The 21,704-nt window shown below is 33.5% G+C and overlaps 1 protein-coding gene and 1 pseudogene across 4 annotated transcripts in view; both read right to left on the reverse strand.

Annotated features, from left to right (window-relative positions):
• LOC137240634 (tigger transposable element-derived protein 4-like) overlaps positions 1-21,704 on the reverse strand; it is a 141,673-nt pseudogene that overhangs the window by 40,695 nt on the left and 79,274 nt on the right.
• The window catches only part of crol (crooked legs), a 138,787-nt gene continuing 118,375 nt past the window's right edge, over positions 1,293-21,704 (reverse strand). For all 4 annotated transcript variants that reach the window (XM_067767125.1, XM_067767124.1, XM_067767126.1 and 1 more), the window contains 4 exons: positions 18,191-18,358; positions 17,385-18,122; positions 17,101-17,310; positions 1,293-14,797 (listed from right to left, as the gene is read on the reverse strand). In XM_067767125.1, the coding sequence (XP_067623226.1) occupies positions 14,244-14,797; positions 17,101-17,310; positions 17,385-18,122; positions 18,191-18,358 (1,670 nt within the window). In that variant the 3' untranslated portion in view covers positions 1,293-14,243. The remainder of the gene's footprint in view (positions 14,798-17,100; positions 17,311-17,384; positions 18,123-18,190; positions 18,359-21,704) is intronic.

The following is a 21,704-nucleotide window of genomic DNA, read 5'->3' on the forward strand; positions in this document are numbered from 1 at the left end:
CAATTTTGGTTATGGATGAATTTCTTAAAAATATGGGTGTTGCACAGTGAAAGAATCATTTTTCGAATCGAGGTATAGGCGTAAGAAAATAGTTACGTTAAATGAAAGATAATAACTATAACCTCTTTTGTTAGATTTATCACCAATACTTAGGCTGGGTGCGAGTTCGCCTAAATTTTAGGTACCTAAACTAATATTCCACTGGAGCTTTCCAGCGCTGCAATAATTTAGGAAAAATCTGTCAAAACTGTGCGAGTTGATTTGAAAATCTAAATTGTTTATTTCTGCTAAGAAAATAATAACAATACGGGAAATTTGGTACTTTTGATGCGTTTTGACGCTTAAAAAGAGGAGAGGTCAATTAGGGTCCGCGGTAAGTACCTATCTCAAGATAGCAGTTCAATAAAATGCAGTGGCTCCGTTTTATAAAGTTTTTTTTCGGGCATAGTGGAGTACGTGCACAATGACCTTTTCCACAATCTCGAATTCAATAATCTGATGTCGGTACGCCTCCAATAACTTCTTTAGGCCAATTAGTGCACTTGGCTGCCAAATATGTTCAGATTGCGGTCCATATTTGAGAAGGATCCCATTCTTGTGTCGCCAACATCAGCTTGAACAAAATTGAGCTCACCATCATGTACAATAGATCGGATCGCAACAGGGATCATCGCTCTATGATCTATGCTTTACTTAAATTGAATGGACAAGAGCCATTTGTTTGCATATACAATATTGAAAAATCAACTTTTGTTTATGAAATTTGACATTTGAATTTAGGTTGAAAAGTATGTTCATACAAATTCTAAATTTTTCTGTCGCACTGCCTTGCCGTCATTTTCCAGTGATTTAAGTTTTTTCCCTATTTAGGCTGGGTGCGAGTTGACCTAAATTTTAGGTATCTAAACTAATATTCCACTGGAACTTTCCAGCACTGCAACAATTTAGGAAAAACTGTGCGAGTTCATTTGACAAACAATACAATCATGCCTGTTGTTTATATAAACAATACCACAATGCCTCAAATAACTAATTTGACATTTCAATTTAGGTTGAAAAATATGCTCAAAAAAATTCCAAATTTGCTAAATTGCACTGCCTTGCCGATAGTTTGCAGTGATTTAGATTTTTTGTGTATTTAGGTAGCAATATAGGTCAACTCGCACACGGCCTTAGGTAGAAATTTAGGCAAACTCGCACACAGCCTTAATATTGAAACGAGCTAAAATTGGAGTGAAATTATGTAGAACAACTAAGGACACATTCCAAACCAAAAACAAATAAAACGCAACTTTCTTATTATTTTCAAAGCAAATGAAATATATATAATTGCAATGTATTAAAATATGTTTGTATGTATGCATGTATATATAGTAATGTTTATGTTTATAGCAATTGTTATTAATCCGGTTGTGATTGCAACAAACTTTTAAGGACATCTTGTAAGTTGTGGGACTGTGTTTTTTGTTTGTTTCTCATTTAAAAGTTATAACTAAAACTGTGCATAATTGTTTTCAATTACTAAATGGATTCTAATAATAATTAATGTTTAATAACATTTAAACGTTAGTTGTTTTGCACACATTTGAAAAACTAAATTGTGCTGTTTAAGGATATGTTTTTTAATGTATATTTTTTTCTTTAATTTTTGCTCTAGTTTATTTATTTTTTTTTAATACATATGTGTGTAAATCGTTTATCTTTTTTGTTAAATATATATGTATGTGTATTAATTGTGTTTTTTAATTGGTTCCTATTCAACTTTTTTAAAGTTTAAATTACCAATATGTTTTTCTCATTTGCTTAGATTCTCATCTCTTGCTTAGATTTATATTTTCATAAGTGATATTGTTTTTGTTTTTTGTTATATCTCGTTTGCTTTTGTTGTTTGTGGAAATATTTTTCATCTCTAATAAACAATCATTGTTTGTATAGTTTATTTATAATAAACTTAACTGTGATAAAAAATTTTGCATAACTGTTCTTTAACAAATTATTGGCATGATTTGTATACCTAGTTTGCCACAAATACGTATGTTTGTATGTATGTATATCAGAGGTCGACAAAATGAAAATTCAGATGTGTTAGTGAGAGCGCAATGATCGCGCACATAATTTGATGCATCGTTTTGCGTTATTCATTCGCTTCTTATGGCCCGAACACATAAGAATAACCTATTTGACGATCCCCATACAAACACATGCAGTCAACTCATCTGTCAGCGCACGATGCTGCAGTTGACTGCATGTGTTTGTATGGGGATCGTCTATTAGGCTATTCTTATGTGTTCGGGCTTTTAGCAGAAAAAAAGACAAAACCGTTTATTATTATTTTTTTTCAATTTTGCCAATTGTACTCAGTAAAATAATGGTTTATCCCAAGATACATTTTTTGCAGAATTAAAACCCCTAATACAGATTTTTGTTTACAAGATATGTATTCCTAATACATATACACGAGCCGGACCCGTGCGCATCTTGCGCAACCAATATAAAAGTCTCTTATCAAATATCAACAGAAATCAGCTGTTCTATCAATCAATTAAAACTTACAGCTTGCGCTGCCATCTAGCGTATGGTAGCAATTGCCGGCAATGCAGTACAAATATTCACAATAGTGCCTTTAATACAAATAAATTTCTTTGTGTGCTCACAATCGTTTATTTTTAACAAATTATTTCAATCAAATATAGCTAAACAAAGGCACTACGACATTGCCCAAAGCTTGCTAATAGCCCGAATCTCCATATTTACAACCAAAACTTTATTTATAGATTTTGATTCCAAAGAAGAGCGGGTCCCGTACATAAAAACAGCAATTAGAAATAATATATTTGATATGGACAACATTCGTCAACATTGCGAGCGACGCACACAATCGATGTTACTGCGCCAAATACTCAACCACTACTAAAGAGAATAAGAATATGTGTGAATTGAGTGCGAACAATTATTTCACTATTTGCCGACGTCTGATGTATATACAAACTTTAAAAGGACACGTTTGACAAGCAATTGGAAGCATACATTTTTGCATACATACATACATATATACACATTTACAGTTTTGTGCAATATAATATATATGTAATTACAAATCATTTTTTTGTCAGATCCCAGATATTCTTACAAAAATTTGTTGAAACAAAAATTTTAAATTTTATTAAAAGTTCTGAAATCAAAAAAACAAATTATTATTTAATTTTTTTATACATCCCCAATTGACTAGTTTGAACAATTTTCTCTTTATATAACGTTTAATTTTTTACAAAAAATAAAACCTTCATTCAAAACTATACAATGCATGGTTAAAAAAAGCCAAAATTTACGAAAAAATACATAAACAAAATAAATTAAAAAAATTTAATTAAACACTACAGGTTTTAGAGGTTTTTAAACCCAACGTGTGCTTTTACAGAAGACTATTATAACTTTGATAGGTTAACGGTAATACATAATGGCATAAAGGAATCGAGATATAGAATGCCATATATAACAATCATTCGTTCGTCCGTCCATTTACTGGATAACTTGAGTAATTGACATATCTTTACGAAATTTGGTATACACGAATGCGCAAAATCGCACGATAACCACTCCCACCTTTTCGATATCGAAAACAAAGAGCGATTAATTGATGAAACTTGATACTTCAGATTGACCTTATGATAGGAGAGAGAAATTTGCAAAAATTGTGGAAAGTAGGCGTGGCACCCCCTACATTTTTTTCTTTACTTCTAAGGCATATAACCTAAGCCGTTGCATATATCATGTTGAAATTGGGCAGGGAGGATGTCCTTACCATTATAAATACACTTAATGAATATTAACGAAATTGGTTTGCGACCACACCCACTTTTACAAAAAAATTATATCGAATTCGGTAAATGGGAAAAATGCGGTAACTCATTACCAAAGCTAGAAAAGGTGCTGAAACTGGATATGTTGGTTGACTTTATGACTAACATTTTAAAGTTTTTAAGCCGTAAATCAAAAGCTGTTGAAGATAACATATTGAAACTTGGCATGGAGGTTGTCCTAATTACACTGTGCAACAGCCGGCTGGGTATTGGACCAAACCTACTTTTTTGTAGAGGTTGAGGCTTAGGAGACAAAGTACTACCTCCGTTTTTCGAAGTTAGCCTCCAAAAAATAGATATCGGCTTTCGAAGTTCGAAATTTTACATTTCGGAATTTAATTTTTTTTTTTTGTTAATGCGTTCAGCAAATTAAAAAAGTAAAAAGGTGGTCGTGGTCCGCTCTTTTCCGTTATGTGAAGGGCTGAATTATTATTTTTTTTTTAATTTAGTATAACAGCTGTTATATGAGGTGAAAAGTCAGATAGTCCCATCATAGTGGCTACTACTTTCATGTCTGCACATACTCTCCACTGGCATTGCTCCTACTGTAATTTTTCAAAAAAAAAAAAAAAAGAATTCAGTCATTCAAATGAAAGAAAAAGGTGGACCGCGACCACATTTTTACTTTTTTAATTTGCTGAATGCGTTAACAAAAAAAAAAAATTTCGAAATGTGGAATTTCGAAAGCCGATATCTATCTAACTTCGAAAAACGGAGATAATACTTTGTCTACTTAAGCCTCAATCTCTACAAAAAGTGGGTTTGGTCCAATACTCAGAAAAAAAGTTGATTTTGTCGCATAGTGTTATTATACCTATATATTGTGAAAAGAACGAAATCGGTGGCCTAACACACCCACTTTTTTTTTTGCATGTTTATAAAAAAGGAGCCGAAAGCAGATATTCGAAAATTATTTAAAGCCTTATATTTCATACAAATTTATTTAAAAGTCTACGAACTTGAAAAGGAGAAATGCAAGCTAATCATTTTTCCCTTTTTTCTTTAATACAATCATTAAAAAAAAAATAATAAATTAAAATTGTCCAGATTTGTAACATCGAAAGCGTATGCCTAGTTTCTAGAGGATAACTTCGAAATATGGTGAAATCATAAAAATTAAAACATGAAAAATGGATTCGCAGCCATGGGCTTGAAGGTTTGCGAATTGCATTTTGCTATTTACATGCTCGAATTCGAAAATAATACATTAATTCCTTTCTATATATGTATGTATGTATATAGACATATAAACTTCTTAAAATGCTCGGTGCGCAACTTAAGTTTTTATTTTCTTCTTCATAGTACTTAATAAACATTGGTATATTTCATTTTTATTTTATAATTTTTTTAATTTCATCTTTGCACAGTTGTATAATATTTTCATTTTTAGTTGTTAAAAGTGGCAATAATCATTAAGAACAATGCTGCTTGTTATTAGTAACATATTTAGTGAGTCTAATGTATGTATATATTTATCATATGTTTTTGAATGTATATATATATATATATATTTATCAACTAAAACTAAACTTCTTTCTTGTTTGCTAGAATTACATGTTACTGTTATATTTATTAGAATATATGTATGTATATAAGTATTTGCTTGTATTTTTGCTTTGCACACAAAAATTATGCTGGTGTTTCAGTTTGCTATTAGTGTTTGGGATATTCCATGCGAAATAGAAAAATTTTCGAATAGGCTCATTTCGGCTCGGATGAACTTTTTTTTCAAAACATTTCTCATATAATTTATTGATGTTCAATGGTGAAATTTTTTTGTTCAAACGATATGAAAACAATTTTACTTAAAAAAAAAGTTATGGTTGGTTTATAAAAAATTCTTAATGGTTGGCTGGTTGCTTTGCCGCGCGGATACATGGCACGGAACGCCAATTGTTGCTGTTTAAGTATGGCTAGTCGGTAGTCCGTTCGAACCATTTGGTGCGTACAACGAATTTGACTGAAGTGGATGTTTTTGTTGCCTTTGATGATACTGTGACCAGATCACCGTATAAGAGTTACGAGCCGGACCCGTGAGCATCTTGGGAGACCAATAGAAGTCTCTTATCAAATATCAACAGAAATAAGCTATTCTATCAATCAATTAAAACTTACAGCTGGCGTATGGTAGCAACTGCCGGTAATGCAGTGCAAATATTCACAATAGTGCCATAGTACAAATAGATTTCTTTGTGCGCTCACAATCGTTAATTTTTAACAAATTATTTTAATAAAATATAGCTAAACAAAAGCACTACTACCAAAATTGCTCAAAGCTCGCTAATAGCCCGAATCTCGCATCTTTACAACCAAAACTTTGTTTATGGATTTGGATTCCAAATAAGAGCGAAAATGGGACCCGTACATAAAAACAGCAATTAGAAATAATATATATGATGGTTGCGAAGTTAGCTGCAGCTTGAAGGGACCTTGTGCAGCTGCTAACGGTTTTAGACGAATTTTGGGGAGTTAAGCGCCATGAGCGTTGTTGGCTATTTGAAAAAATGTACAACCCGTGAATTTTTTCGAATTTGCAAAACTACCTTTATGGAGTACATAAATTTGGGTTTAAATTAGTAATGAAAGACTGAGATATATACGAATAACTTATAAAACTTACAAATCATAAATAGTTTGATAAAATTAAATAAATTTTGCATTCAATGCAATTTTTTTGCACGCAGGTGTACATATACTCTTACCGAAAAGGTAATTTTTCTAGCTGTAAAAGAATTTAACTTTTATTACGATGAAACTTTTCCATAGCTTCTAAATTCCAAATTTAGACCAGCCGTTTTTATTATGCGAGTTTCCGCGATTTGAAAAAAACAAACCAACTAAGAAATTATCAAATTGTTGACAGAGCATTACAGGAAAAATGCCTTGCGAACAATCATCCAAAGTCGAAAAGGTTAATTCCAAATTTTTTTAAATCTGAAATATCCCATTATAGACCACCCCTCGTAACTATGTGTGCATGCGTGCCATTATTAACCCATTACACGAGTGCTTATTACTATTAACTAACATTATCGTACCATTAATTTATGCGTATTGATCAATTGTAAATTAAAGCGTAAATAGTTCATGTTAATGTTTAGTTTTGAATTATTATTATTTCTTGTTGGTACATATTATTGTTTGCAGTGCATATGTTGTCCATAAATTAAGATAAATAGTAAAAAAATAGCAGTAAATATAATTTGCAAATTTTATCTGCTATCTCTTTTTTCCGTTCATTTAAAATTACGTGAATGAATTGTAAACAAGAAGCTATTTATACCCCTATTTCCGTTTACAACTCAACTTAGTTGGGTTGTAATTAAAACAACTCAACTTTAAGACAACTCAACTCCTGTTTGGTATTACGAATTACAACTTATTTCAGTTGAAGTTGAATTGAGTTGCCAACTTCAGAAAGTGATGATTTGACAGATAAATGAACAGCTGATCAATTTGTGGCGAAAATTTAAGCATTTGCAAAAGTGATTTTGTTATTACAAGATATTATATGATATGAAATCTATTTTATAATAGCGAAAATGTTGGCGATTGAGATGTCGCGAATAGGGAAAACATTCGCGTGATCATTCCAATCCCTTGGAACTACCAAGCACCAAGTAAGAAAATGTTGAAGTGACAAATGATGAGCTTCAAATGAAGTTATTTTGCAGATTTCAAAGGAAGCATTTTGCTCATTACTAAACAAAATTAAGGACCATTTCCGCAAACGGTTTCGAGGGAAGGCTATACCCCTATTTAAAAATTATGCGCCACAATCTGATTCCTTGCTGATATGGCAGCTATCAAAACTGCTGTGGAAATTATTTTGGTGTTGGACTGGTTTTAGATATTATTGAGGAGCATATTTGTGCGAAGTGGATTAAAACCCAAACAGCAAGAATTGTATTTTACTCTAAAATAGGATTCCCAGGAGTAGTGATTAGTATCAATGGGACTCACGTTCGCATAATTTCACCTTTATTGGCTGCAGCCGAACTGCCGCCAGCCTCGTCCAACTTCGGAATGTCGCTCCATAAAGTCAAAAAGTTATTCAATGTAATCCTTTGTTTAAACGTTCTTTTTTCTATAAATGTGTACAAAATTGTTGATTATTGTTTGATTAAAAAAGGTTTAACTACCGGCTATAAATTTTTTGTTTTTTTGTAACGTTTTATGAGCCCGTGCACCATCTAACTCTTATGAAAGGGGGTATCAAAAGACGCGTTTCGAAATTAAAAATTTTATTTCTGTCGTAAAATATTTACAAAAACTCACAAAATGACCCGAGAGGCTCCAAAATATGAGGCCCGATCCACAGTTTTTTTGCACAGACCATCTTTCTGCGTTGGAGGCCTTTGGCCGCGATTTGTAAAAATAACCCTGGGTGAGTCCAACGCCTTTCTGCATTAGTGTGTACAAAAAATCTGGCAAAATACAACCACATGAAAATTTGAACCGAAATGATATGACAGAAATTAAATTTTTATTTTTTGTTTTCGGATTCTTAAATCGGAGGCCGAAACGTGTCTTTTGATACCAACTTTGAAAATTTTTGTTAAAAATTAGGTGGTGAACCGTCTTGTAAACGTTATATTTTTTCAAAACAACTGCAAAATTGTATGAGACAACTGCTAGTAATCAGTTGTAAGATTTTGACGTCTTTGACAACTACACCAACACAAGGTTGTAAACGGTAATGCTACAAAAAGTTGTTTTTTTTTTTTTTTTTGTGATTTGATTGCCAGGTTATTGTCCAATGCATAAGATGATTAATTTCTGGATTAACTTTCCAAAGTATGTATGTAATTTTGGCTCCACTAGTACACAATGGTAATACCAACTGGCCAGAACCATGTGTAGCAGCTTGCGATCTGGTATTTATTCGGTTTTTACTTGGCACCACGCCATGTTATATTCAATTTGTCTTATTTATTTTAATTTGATTTTTGGTATCAATTATCCATTCAATTGTTGGTTTTTGTCCAATTAGGTTAATTATTTTTCATTTATATTAGTATATAATAAGGGTATTTCCAATCCCGTTATTTGTTCTTTTTGAACGCCGTTAAATTGTCCCGTTTATTTTCGAGAATTTTATTTTCATTAGTATATATGTATATGAATGTTAATTTTCAGTGGCCTGTTGCCAAGTGTCTTTCAATTATATATGTATTTAAAGCGAATTGTGTTTGATTTTTATGGCGTCACGCCAGATATTCCGTTAGTTTATGTATGTATGTATAAAATTAAGGTTAGGTTTTTTATTGGCACCACGCCATTTTTTCAATGTAACTGATTCGTAATTCGATTTGGTATTATGTGGCCCACGCCAGGTTATCAATTCCCGTTACATGTTCCGTTTGTTGCATTTAGTGTTAAATTTGATTTTGCCCGATAGCAATTGTTATTTTTTGCACAATTTGCATATTTTTACGATACAGAACAGTTCGGAAAACCGAACTTGACGCGACGTCAGAAAACGAAGTGACAAAAAGTTGTTAGACTATACAACCCAACCGAAATTTTTTTTGACAGGTTGAGTGTAATCTGTAATACCAAATTGCGAAATTTCAACCCAACCAGAGTTGAGTAAAACGGTAATAGGGGCATTAAATACGAAACCATTTTCGAAAATTTAAGAAGTTTTTATATAAATGTACAAATTTTTATCAAGCCATACAGAGTATACTTAAAAACTGCCAAAAAATAAAAAAAAACTTGAAATTGTATACCTTTTCGAAAATGGCTTCGAGATTGATTTTTCCAACATTATCAAGTTTTTTTCTTGAATTTTCAATTTCTTGAATACGCTTTCGAAATTGGTTTACATAGTTTTCTCAATCGATTGGAAATAAAATAAAAAGTATATAAGGGATAACATTTGCGAATAACTTTGTGTGCTATTTTATTACCATACAACATACAGTGTTGCGCAATTTACAGCGCGGTGAACTAACGAGATTTAGGGTTTACATTTTTTATGGCATTAAGTTTTTGCTTGATTTCATATAAAAACACGTTAGTATTATGGGAAAAGCATTTATTTAAAGTTTCAAGCACTGTACACAAATTTTGAAGATAGGTAAAATTGTTTGAAATAGACCAATATTGTTATCTAATCTTCCAGTGTTCGTTGTGTATTGTTTTAAAAAATATGAAAATTTTCTAAATTGCTCTTTATATAATGTTCGAATTTATGAAAAATTGACTTTAAATAAATTATAAACTGCGCTTGTCAGCATCTCGTGGTGCCATTTTATTGCACAACACTGTAAGTGTGTCCGTATGATAAGAAACTGTCATATTAATTTGTTATATATTGTTGTTATTGTACAAAAAAAAATTGTTTCTTAGCTTCTTAGCTGTAGGCAGCACTACAATTTATAATTTTTAGTGAAGCAAACAAGTTCATAATTATACACAAAAAAATTTTACACAAATCGCAAACAAGTGTTTTTTTTTGCTAGTTTTATACTACATATTTTATACGCCAACTAAGACACTATTAATTTATGTAAGCTGCACAAATAATAATGTAATCCCTTTTTGTAAAGTAAGCCCCTTATTTATAAAAATTAACATTGGTTTATAAAGCTCCTATTATTGGGAATTTGTATAAACCATTTATATAAGTTTTATGAGTAAGGGGGTAAATTTATATGTATGTACGTATGTATCATGTCGTTATATAGCCGTGTGATATTTTCTTGCTTGGTTATTCTGATAACTAACAACGCCAATAATACAATATATATCTATGTACTATGTATATTTATAGGTATGTATATGCATGTATATAAATTAAGTAATACAATGATTTCCTTGTTTTATTTCATTTCATGTTCACTAAATTGTCGCATTTAAACATTTTTGCATAGGCGTTTGCATTTTAGACTTTATATATGTATGTATAATATTTATGTTTGTTATTATTGCTGCTGACTTAGTATACTAAATATGTTTATATATACTTACTAAGTGTTTGTGTGTATGCATGTGTGAATGACTTAATTTGGAATTTTATGTATGATGCTATCTCGCTAACTCATTCTTTAATGTTTGCTAAATATTTGTATATGTAAACGTATGTATGTAGTATATTGTATTACGCATTTTTAGCGATTTTTATTATTGACTTAAGATTAAAGTTTTGTTAGTTTTTTTTCGTATTCATCAATAATAGTAATACCGCATTTCAATTGTTTATTTTTAGTAATTTTATTTTACGCTTATTTTTTTTTTTTTTTCATATTCTATGCTTAAAGCCATAACGACTACACATGTAAATTACTATATATTATTTTCCATTTCATCATCATCTCAGCAGCCATTTATAAAAACAACAAAATCTTTCGTCAAATATATAGTCAGACCTTATTAAAGTTCATTTTTATGTTCTCATAAGATCTCGACATACTTGATTTTTATTTATTTCTGAAATGCAAATAATACAGCGGTCCACTTATGGTTCTACTAACTTTTAAATGTTTATATGTACCAAAGGTTAAAAAAAAAATGTCACAGAAATAACAAGCTAAGCTGATCTTGAACTCATAAAATATTACAATAATAAGGATAAATTTGGGAAAACCAACAATATGGGGAAATAAACTATATTCTATACATAAGGGCAAAAGTGATTGATTAAAAAGCATGTTAATGCATATTTTGAAATAAAATTGCGCAAGCAACATTTTGAATGTATTCCGTGTCGTGCCAACTTTGGAACTACATAATACGAAACTCCATAATAAGCAGAGATAAACGTCAAACCTATAATTTGATATGATACAATTTCATACATACGAGTTAAATTGAGCATAATCAGTTATAGATAACTGAATGTTTTTCGACAATACAACATTGTGTAGTATATTTTCGCAATAAAATTCAATTTCGAAAAATTTTCGAACTTTGAATACTTTCAAAAAAAAAATCTAATTTTCATTTGTACATGAGTTTGTATTTAAATTTCTTTATCGCTCTTGATAATAGTAACGCTATTACAAACTTCTCCAATTTTCGAATTATATACATACATATTTGTGAAATTAAATATGAGGCTAATTGCTCAAATGCATCACAATACTTCGATTGGACCGTGTTCCTAAAATAAATAGTTATAATCTATTAATTTTTATCTATTTTCGCGATACAATTTTAACTTCGAAAACTTCGAAATTCGAATTTTTTGGAAGTAGTAACTATCAAATTTTTTTAACGCATAAAAATTATTTCCGCATTATTGCTAATGTTCAAGAAATCCACCACTTAAATTATATGTTTTTATATTACTTACTTTTTCTTTAGTGCTCGTATAAGCTCAAATTCGACAGAGCTTTAAAAAACACCGCAAAAATATTCCAGGGAACTATAGATTGCTAAAACTATTTATAGCCAGTAAATTGCCCAAGTACATCACTATACTTCGACTAGGGTGTGTCTCTAAAAAAAAATGGTTGTAAACTATTGGAACTCCGTAAATATTTCGTAATTCGACTCGTTTGGTGGCACTATTTATTAACTTTTTTTTTAACCATAACAGTTACTTCTGCATTATTTTCAATATCGCGCTCGCAAAAAACAAAAAAAATGTATTTCGAAATGGTTAAACTTTAATAATAATATTTAATAATAATATTTTTGAAGTAATTTCGATTTACATTTGCTCATGAGTTATCATTTTAACCTTGTAAAAAATGTATAGTTATTACATCCAATAATTCGAAAATCAAAAAATTTTGGAAGCTAAAATTTTATAGCGAAAAAAATAAATTTTAATAGATTATACTATTTTCCTAGGAATGCACCCGTATCGAAGTAAGTCTATTTAACATGATTTTTTTTGCGATAAAATTTTTCGATTTTCGAATTTTTGGAAGTAATATCTGTAAACTTTTCTAACGCACAACAATTATTTTCGCGTTATTGTTAATATCGCTTGCACAAAGTCCTCCACTTAAATTACTTATTTTGAAATAGCTTCATAAAGCTTTAAAAACTACGGAAATGTATGCCCCGAAACTAACGATTGCAAAAAAAATATGTATATCCAGCTTTATGATTGTAATTATAACCATAATCTAGGCGAAACTGCTATAGGTGATAGCAAAGAGAACTCATACTTAAATATCTCAAAGTTTTAAAATTTTTTAATTATAATTGAATCGTTCCCACATTTTCAAATTGTTCAGCAGACACAAAAAACGGCTAAGAAACATGCCAATTTCAAAGTATACGCAAAATTCCATCGCCTGTAAAATCGTATATGGTAAGAGTGCATATGTGCCGTTTCAACAATAAATAGATATTGATAAAAAGTATACTCTTCAACCAAAGCGTCATTTTAATGCAAAGCTGCTCATGTGCGCTTTTAATAATAAACAATTCAATTAATTAAACACGAAATATTTGTTTTGTTTTTTTGTTTCTTAGCTAACTGAATATATAAATACGCGAATAAAGAGATTAGATCACTTAGCTTGACAAATTGTATTCATAAACCTAATTCAAGCCACACTTAGGAATCGCACGATTTCAATCACTTTTACCCTAAGCATACTGCTGAGCTGCTAATGTACGCTAATGAAAATGATAATACACTGGTTACATTTTGTTAAAGTGCTGCTACTTTAGAAGTAGTACTTTGAACAACTCTTTTTTTCATTATTGCACAAATCTATCATTCGATATTTTTTATATATTTGTATGTATATAGAAAGAAACCGAAATATCTATAAAACTGTAAATATATATGTAAGCTTAGCAATGTAGAGAACTCAAGTGTTAAAATTAATTTGAAAAAACAAAATTATATTAATCACGTACTCACTACTTTGTTAAATTAAGCAGCAACAGATTGCCGAATTTAAAATGTGAAAGAGTTGTCAATAGCAAATTCATTATTTCGAATCTTCAGTTGTATATGATTTATGACTAACTAATGTGTAAATACGTACATTAATATATGTTATTTGTGTTTAATAAGAATTAATTTGACGCTATTGACAATCATATTTATGTGTGTTATATGTGCAGTAATGCAGCACTACAAGACAACAACAAAAAAAAACAACTTATAAATACTTGCAAACAAATTTTAAACTTATTTTGCCCTCATCCTTTATGTCTCTCGTTTGCTTTATGTACCACAAAGTTCAAATCATAGTTCATATCGACCTTTTCCAGTAATAGCTGAATTAGTAAAGCACCAAACGCAATCACAAATGCAGCAGCAAACTTGGTCGTTTAACGTATTTAAGTCAGCACCGTTCCATTGTCGGCATTACAGATTTCTTCACCAACATTGTTGTTATTATTATTGCTGTTGTTGAACGCTGCCGTTAACGCGTCTCACCAATGTGTGAAATTAGGCTGCTGTTAGTAAACCACCGGATGTTGTTCAACATTAGCTGGTAAATGTTGTAATTGCATTGCCGCTCTTGCAAGAACGCTAGGATCACTTTGTATTAGGGCGATGGGCACTGATGGCGGCTGCTGCGGCTGTGGCTGCGGTTGAGGTTGTGGCGCATGCGTTTGTTGTTGTGCTTGTGCCTGTGTTTGTTGATGATGCGCCTGCTGTTGTTGTTGTTGTTGCTGATGTTGGCGATGTTGCTCTTGTTGTTGCTGTTGTTGTTGATGTTGTATTGATAATTGTAGTAGTTGCTGTTGTTGCAACTGTTGTTGTTGCTGCTGCTGTTGTTGTTGCTGCTGTTGGTGTTGTTGCTGTTGTTGTTGCTGCTGCTGTTGTTGCACTTGCTGCTGATGTTGTTGGTGTGCCTGTTGTTGCTGCTGCTGTGGTTTCTGGTTGTTGTGCGACGTAATCGTTGAAGTGACCAACGGCACAAGACCTGGCGGCAATTGTACAGCACTTGCAGCTGCAGCACCCGATGTTATCTGTTGAATGGTGTGCATTGTTGGTGTTTGATGTGGAACTATTATTGAAAGAACAATAAGAACATGTATATAGTATTATAGTGTTGAAAAATGGTAAAATTTTAATTATATTTTTAGTTTAAACAAAAATAAAATTTTAAAGTTAAAACCATTAAACGACTTATCAAAGAAAGATTTATATGGCCACATTAAACCTTCAGGCCACCCCTCCCTACCCCACCCCCAAGTTCCATAAGGAGTTTGGGATCAAAGTCTCGTCTGTTAATGAAACGGGATTCACCGCTCGAACGTGAGGTTGACAATTTTGTTGGAGAATCCCCGGAAAATTTTGTCCAACGCTACCATTGACTTGCTGTGTTTGAATACGATGGTTATATGACGGCGTAAAGGGTAAATACATGCATGGTGATGGATGATCTTTCACTATCAATATCCTGATTGTCGTTCACGTTAGGTGTCGTTCATGTTAACTATACACAACCGAGTATTGCCTTAATCTCGTTCACAACCTCCGTTTAAAAAAAACTCCGATTTGAGATATCATTCGTCGAGAGTTACAAGTTGGGATCATCCCGCAATTCAATCAGTTGGGAAATGGTATAACTTAATTCATTTTGTATGATTTTTAATCATACAAACAGACAAAATTGGCTAATTCGTTGTAGTTCTATAAATAGAACGAAAACAGCAACACAACCAAAGTTTCTTTGAAAACCGCCGTACCAAGCATAGCTTTAACACATAATTGCATACGAAGTATGCAATGTGTAAAAGATTAAAATATGCAAAAAGAAGGCAATTGGGAAAGACTTCACAACAGGCATGACGTAGCTGAATGCGTTTACAACCATTTCAACTATCGTAGGGGTGCGAGTTCGACTCCCACTCCCGGGAGAAAAGGCTTTGAAGAGATTTACAAGGTATAATCGAAACAGCTGTCGCCTTGTCCGTCCTGATGTCACGTTGTTTAAATTTTTCCCAAATTATTAAATTAATTCATTTTGTTTTGTCAATTTCTTGATAAAGTGGATAAAAATAATGTATATTGGAACGATTTTCCATCGTCCTTGTCGAATTTGGTTTGAGACAAACCGGGTTTGGTGTTGTGCCAGCTTCAGTGTCATTATTTTCTTCCAGACCTGTGGTTAGCTATACTCTGGAGATTCTATTCGTCCGGCTGCTCTATTAATGTCTCAAAATGTATTTTTAAATTTACCCCGTGTAATTTCACCTGTGTAAACTTGGCATAGGGTATCACTGTCTCTAAGAATTTGCAAGAGCTCGAGTACTACGGCTTCACAAAAGGGATTGTATTTTGGGGCAATGCGCTGGTCCCCATCTTGATTTGAACGATTCTCGTGTGAAATATTCCCCCTATTGCGAGTGTCGATCGGCATAGAATCGACTATTTTACGATTCCATATATTCCATTTAATTTTGTTACTATGCAAATTAATCGCCAGAGTCCACCTTCCTTGGTCAGGCTTCGTGATATAGGTTATGGGCTTTCTGACTTCGGACACTCTAGCCTTCTTACCAGTTTCGACTTTATCCCGGACAGGACGGACTATTGTATGCCGATAACCGCTCCCTTTGCAACCTTCACCCCAGTATTCCCACGAGGGAGGAGTAGGGAAGAGGAATTAGCTGGGGCATGGGATCGGTTAACTTGTTCACGGATGGATTCGAAGTTGGACGGAAAGGTTGGCGGGGGGTCTTTTGTCAAGAGCTAAATGTAAGCCGCAAGTTTAAGTTGGCTGATCAGTGCAATGTATTCGAAGCGGAAGTTGCTGCGATTAAGGATGCGGTGGATGAAATGCTATCCAGTGCTACTACGGTTAGGGAATTTAACATCTACTCTGATAGCCAAGCGGCTATAAAGGCCTTGATCTCAACTACAGTGCTATCGAGGGTGGTCTAGGAGTGCTTAACCTCACTTGCGATTGCATCGAATTATTTTACAATTAAGATTATGTGGGTCTCGGGCCATAGTGATATTCTGGGTAACTGTCAAGCAGATCTCTCAGTACGAATCGGTACAACTGAACCGGATGAAGATGGCTGTGGGGATTTCGGGATTCCGCTAGCCACGTGTGGATTGGTCCTCCATACCTGGGCCTCGAGCTAACGTTGCGCGGACACTACGTCTTGCAGGGTAGCAAGATCTTTCTGGCCGAAAGTGGATGGCAGGAGGTCTGCTGAAATAATTGGGTTCATTAAGGCTCGCCTATCAATGGTCATTGAGGACAATATGTTCGAAAAATCTATGACAAACTGCATGGTATTGTACTTAGCGCTACATTCTACTTATTCTGTTAGTTTTATTCTTCTTCACACTTACGAAAGATTGGCTTGATTTCCTCTTTGACCGACGCTAACATACCAGCCGGAATTTGTGGATGAGGTTGTGGTGGTGGTGGCATAACCGCATCAGGATGATTCATTTTCATATGGCGTTTTAAATTGCCACGCTCTACAAAAGCTTTGCTACATAGAGTGCAAGCATGAGGTTTCTCGCCAGAATGGGAACGCATATGCGACACAAGATGACCTAGAAAGTCGGAAGAAAAACACACATTTTAAAACAATAGCACTCTCAACTAACATAAAACATATATAACTTACCCTTGCATATAAAGGTTTTGGGACATTTCTCGCACGAAAACGGGCGTTCACATTCCTGTCCCTTGGTATGACTGCGTTGATGGAATAGTAAATTGCCTTTAAGGGGAAACGATTTACCACAAGTTTCACATGCAAACGGACGATCGCCAGTATGACAACGAGACATATGATTTATAAGATGCTCTTTGCGTGTAAATGGTTTATTACAAACATTGCAACAATGCGGATTGTCGCTAGAATGCTGACGCATATGATTGTTTAGATGCTCCTTACGCGTAAACGTTTTCTGACAATATTCACATTTATGCGGCGAATCACCGGTATGTAAACGTACATGATTCGTCAAATGTTCTTTACGTGTAAATGTTTTCTTACAGTAACTGCAACGATGAGGTGATTCGCCTGTATGTTGGCGTACATGATTCACCAAATGTTCTTTGCGCGTAAATGTTTTAGTACAATATGTACACTTGTGTGGCGATTCACCAGTATGCTGCCTTATATGATTAACCATATGATCTTTACGCGTAAATGCTTTTGTGCAGTAGGTGCATTTAAATGGCGTTTCACCAGTATGCTGACGTATATGGTTTACCAAGTGTTCCTTGCGTGTAAACGTTTTCAAGCAATATGTACAACGATGTGGCGATTCGCCTGTATGTTGACGTACATGATTTAATAAATGTTCTTTACGTGTAAATGTTTTCGAACAAAAATCGCAACGATGAGGAGTTTCGCCTATTAAATGGTTTGATAAAATGCAAGCAATTATATAATATTATATGCAAATATTTATATTCCCGTACCTGTATGCCAGAGAATGTGATTGGTGAAATGTTCCTTGCGACTAAAACTCTTGCCGCATATTTCGCACCTAAATGGCGTGTCGTTAGTATGAGAGCGCATATGATTTGCCAAATGTTCCTTGCGCGTATACTTCTTGCCGCATACATCACACTGATGTGGTGTTTGACCTACATACATAAAAATAAATATTGTAAAGTGTAATTAAAATACTTTAATGGAGAAAATAATGTTGGTAAATAAGGATGATGGTTTAATGTTTGTGAATTTTTTGACAGATTTTTTGTTGCTATCCTAAAAACTACTTTACTTAACAGATCCAATGTATTTTTTTCTATGAAGCCTTCAGTCAAAGTGGTTATGGGATAGTATAATTCTTCTTCTTCAATTTTAATCTCACTGTATAAACCGTACTGATAAATCGGCAACATTTTTAATAAAACTTTTTTTTTTATATTTAATTGTTGATAATAAATTTCTTGCTACCAAGCCCTTTGCGTAAAATATTAAGTCACAAATTTCTGCAATGCTTAAATGTTTGTATTTTGGTAAATGACGCTAGAGGGGTGAGGAAAACTACCCTTAATCTCAAAAACAGGTAATAAACACCAATGACCAAAATAATAGGTACATAATCTTATAACTTTAAACGAGCAATTCTTGTATATTTGTATATTTGTGTTTGTATAGCCGAACGATCTCGGGAACGGCTCAACCGATTTAAATGAAATTTGGCACAGAGATAATCCTCGTGTTCCAATGGTCACATTGTTCACATTGTTGTTGCATTTGCATGTTAAATTTCTATCCGTATCTGGTTCATGTACCATTGGAACACGAGGAAAGTGTTGCTAAGTTTTGAGTAATCAGTAATATGCAATATTCATTTAACAGAACTGTAAGTGACAGTTCTCAAGTCAAGTCAAGTCTATGCTAAGTATCAGTAATGGGTCCCTAAGACTTTCTACCTGGGTGTTGCCACTCACAATGTTTCACAATGTTGCCACCTATTCGAAATTAAAAAAAATTTCATGATATATGCCGATATGAGTATCAAACGAAAGGTATTTCACTCCGCATTACAATTGGGATATTTTTGAGTAGGGTTGCCATTTAGGGTTGCCACCTATTTGAAATTTAAAAAAAATGGATGTGATATGCCGATATGGACATCAGACGAGAAGTATTTCGCTCCGCATTACAATAGGGCCATTTTTGATTGGGGTTGTCATTTAGGGTTGCCACGTATTCGAAATAAAAAAAATTGCATGTGATATGCCGATATGGGTATCAAACGAATGGTATTTCACTCCGCATTACAATAGGGACATTTTTGAGTAGAGTTGCTATTTAGGGTTGGGGTAGTTAGACGAAATAGTACTCTACTTACTCATATTCTATTAAAGCTTTAAAGGAGAACATTAAAGTTAAAACTAAATTGAAATGCATTATCAAGGCACTGTGGCAAATTCTAGCAAAATATATTTAAATGCATATTTTTGGCAAATATGAAATGAATAATTGCAATTTCTCACAATACTATTAGAAAGATTTCTCAAAGATATCTCACCATGGTAATTTGCTACCGTTGAACACTAGAGGCATATGTTCAATTTGAAAACGACATCTAGCCATTTAACTACTTACCAACAGATGGCGCTAAGGGAAGTATGTTGACATTTAATTAAACTAACTGATAGTTGTCATTCGTGAAATTTACAAGTTTTTGGAATGTAATAAAATTTTTGAAATTAATAATTCGGCGCATAAAGATACCCGACCTAAATAACTTAGTTCTCGATTTCACAAATTGTCATAACAATCCCTTATACTATAGGCTGGAATTACCCATTTCAAATTTTTCATTCCAGTTCATTTTGCGGTTAGTTTGATATGTTTTTGAAATCTATTTTTAAGGAAATCAAATATTGGTAAGTAAAAATATATAATATATGTACATATAAAAAAAGTATAGTTTGATTAATGATGACATGTGGAACAAGGTATGTTATGCGGCATACTCGAAGGTTGCCGAGCAAAGCTCGGTCGCCCAGGTACTAAATATTTGAATACAGACCATCTTACGGTGTGTAAAAAATAGGCTTAATTGTAACTCCTTATGCGTACCTACATTTTTGAGGAGATATGTTTACAACCCTGCTAGACAGAGCTGACGGAAACACCAACACATTATTAACAGCATTTTTGACATCACTAATACACTCGCATACATTTTTCCTTTTATTCCTATGGAAAACCATGGTATTGTAACAAATTTAGTGCAATTCCCCTTTTTTGCAACATTCTACAACGTTCGAATTACTAAACTGTTAAATAAATAACTCCTATATTGAATAATGCAAAAAATGGTCTTTATTAAAGTTCTTCACAATAACACTACTATTGCGCCAGATAGCGTCTTAAATCAAACTGATTGTCGCGCCTCAACTGTTGCTGCCTTTTATACTCTGTGATTTCTCGTTCACATACTTCTAGGCGTTTCAAGAATTTTCTTAGTTACTGCTATAAAATTATAACTACAGATGCACGTGTATAGCTTCTCATATGCGCGTGTATTTGTAAGCGACACTTCCACAATTATAATTGCATACTTTTGGGAGCATCTCAGATAAGATATCTGCATGTGTTTGTGCGTCTCTTCTCCGCTGCGTGTACGTACATATGCGTAGACATAATGATTGATCTATTGATGTGCATACACGTCACTGCTTAGCATCGGCTTAGAGATGATAGTATCCCTTAGTGCTGCTAATATTCGTTATACTGGCCTCTACCTAAGTCTGATCGTCCCCATCAGACAAATCTCTCGATCTAAACGCTGCCAGCCTTTCGAAATGAATCACTTTCATTTTGGTTCGTGGTTTGCCAATGGTTTGTATGCGGTACACTACATCGTTGATCCGTTTTACAACTTTGTATGGGCCTTCCCAATTACACTGCAATTTCGGGGACAAACTTTTTTTCGTTGTGGGTTGTGTAACAGCACCAAATTTTTCTCTTTGTCTTCCTCCTTCACTTCCACTTGCCAGTAGCCGCTTTTCAAGTCCAGTGTGGAAAACCATTTCATACCAGAGTCCAGAGTGTCGTCAATTCTTGGCAATGGGTAGCTATTCTTTTTCGTAACGTCATTCAACTTCCGGTAGTCCACGCAAAACCTCATTTTTCCATCCTTCTTTTTTACAAGTACTCCCGGTGAGCTCCATGGACTAGCTGATGGTTAGATGATGCCGCTGTCGCTCATTTCTTGTATGATTTGACTCACAACTTCCCGCTTCGCCAGTGGAACACTACGTGGAGCTTAACGGATCGGCCTCGCATCTCCAGTGTCAATTTGATGTTTCACAACGTTGGTGCGGCCTGGTTTAGAGCCATCTTGGTCAAATATGTTCGCGTACTTTAGGAGCAGTTGTTTTGCCTCACTCTGATAGTCTTCCTCTAGTCCCTCCGTCCATGCCATGATGTCATCTGAAAGATCAATATTGCTAGTTGAAACCT

This window comes from Eurosta solidaginis, chromosome 2 (genome assembly GCF_040869045.1).
Source record: "Eurosta solidaginis isolate ZX-2024a chromosome 2, ASM4086904v1, whole genome shotgun sequence".
NCBI lineage: Eukaryota > Metazoa > Arthropoda > Insecta > Diptera > Tephritidae > Eurosta > Eurosta solidaginis.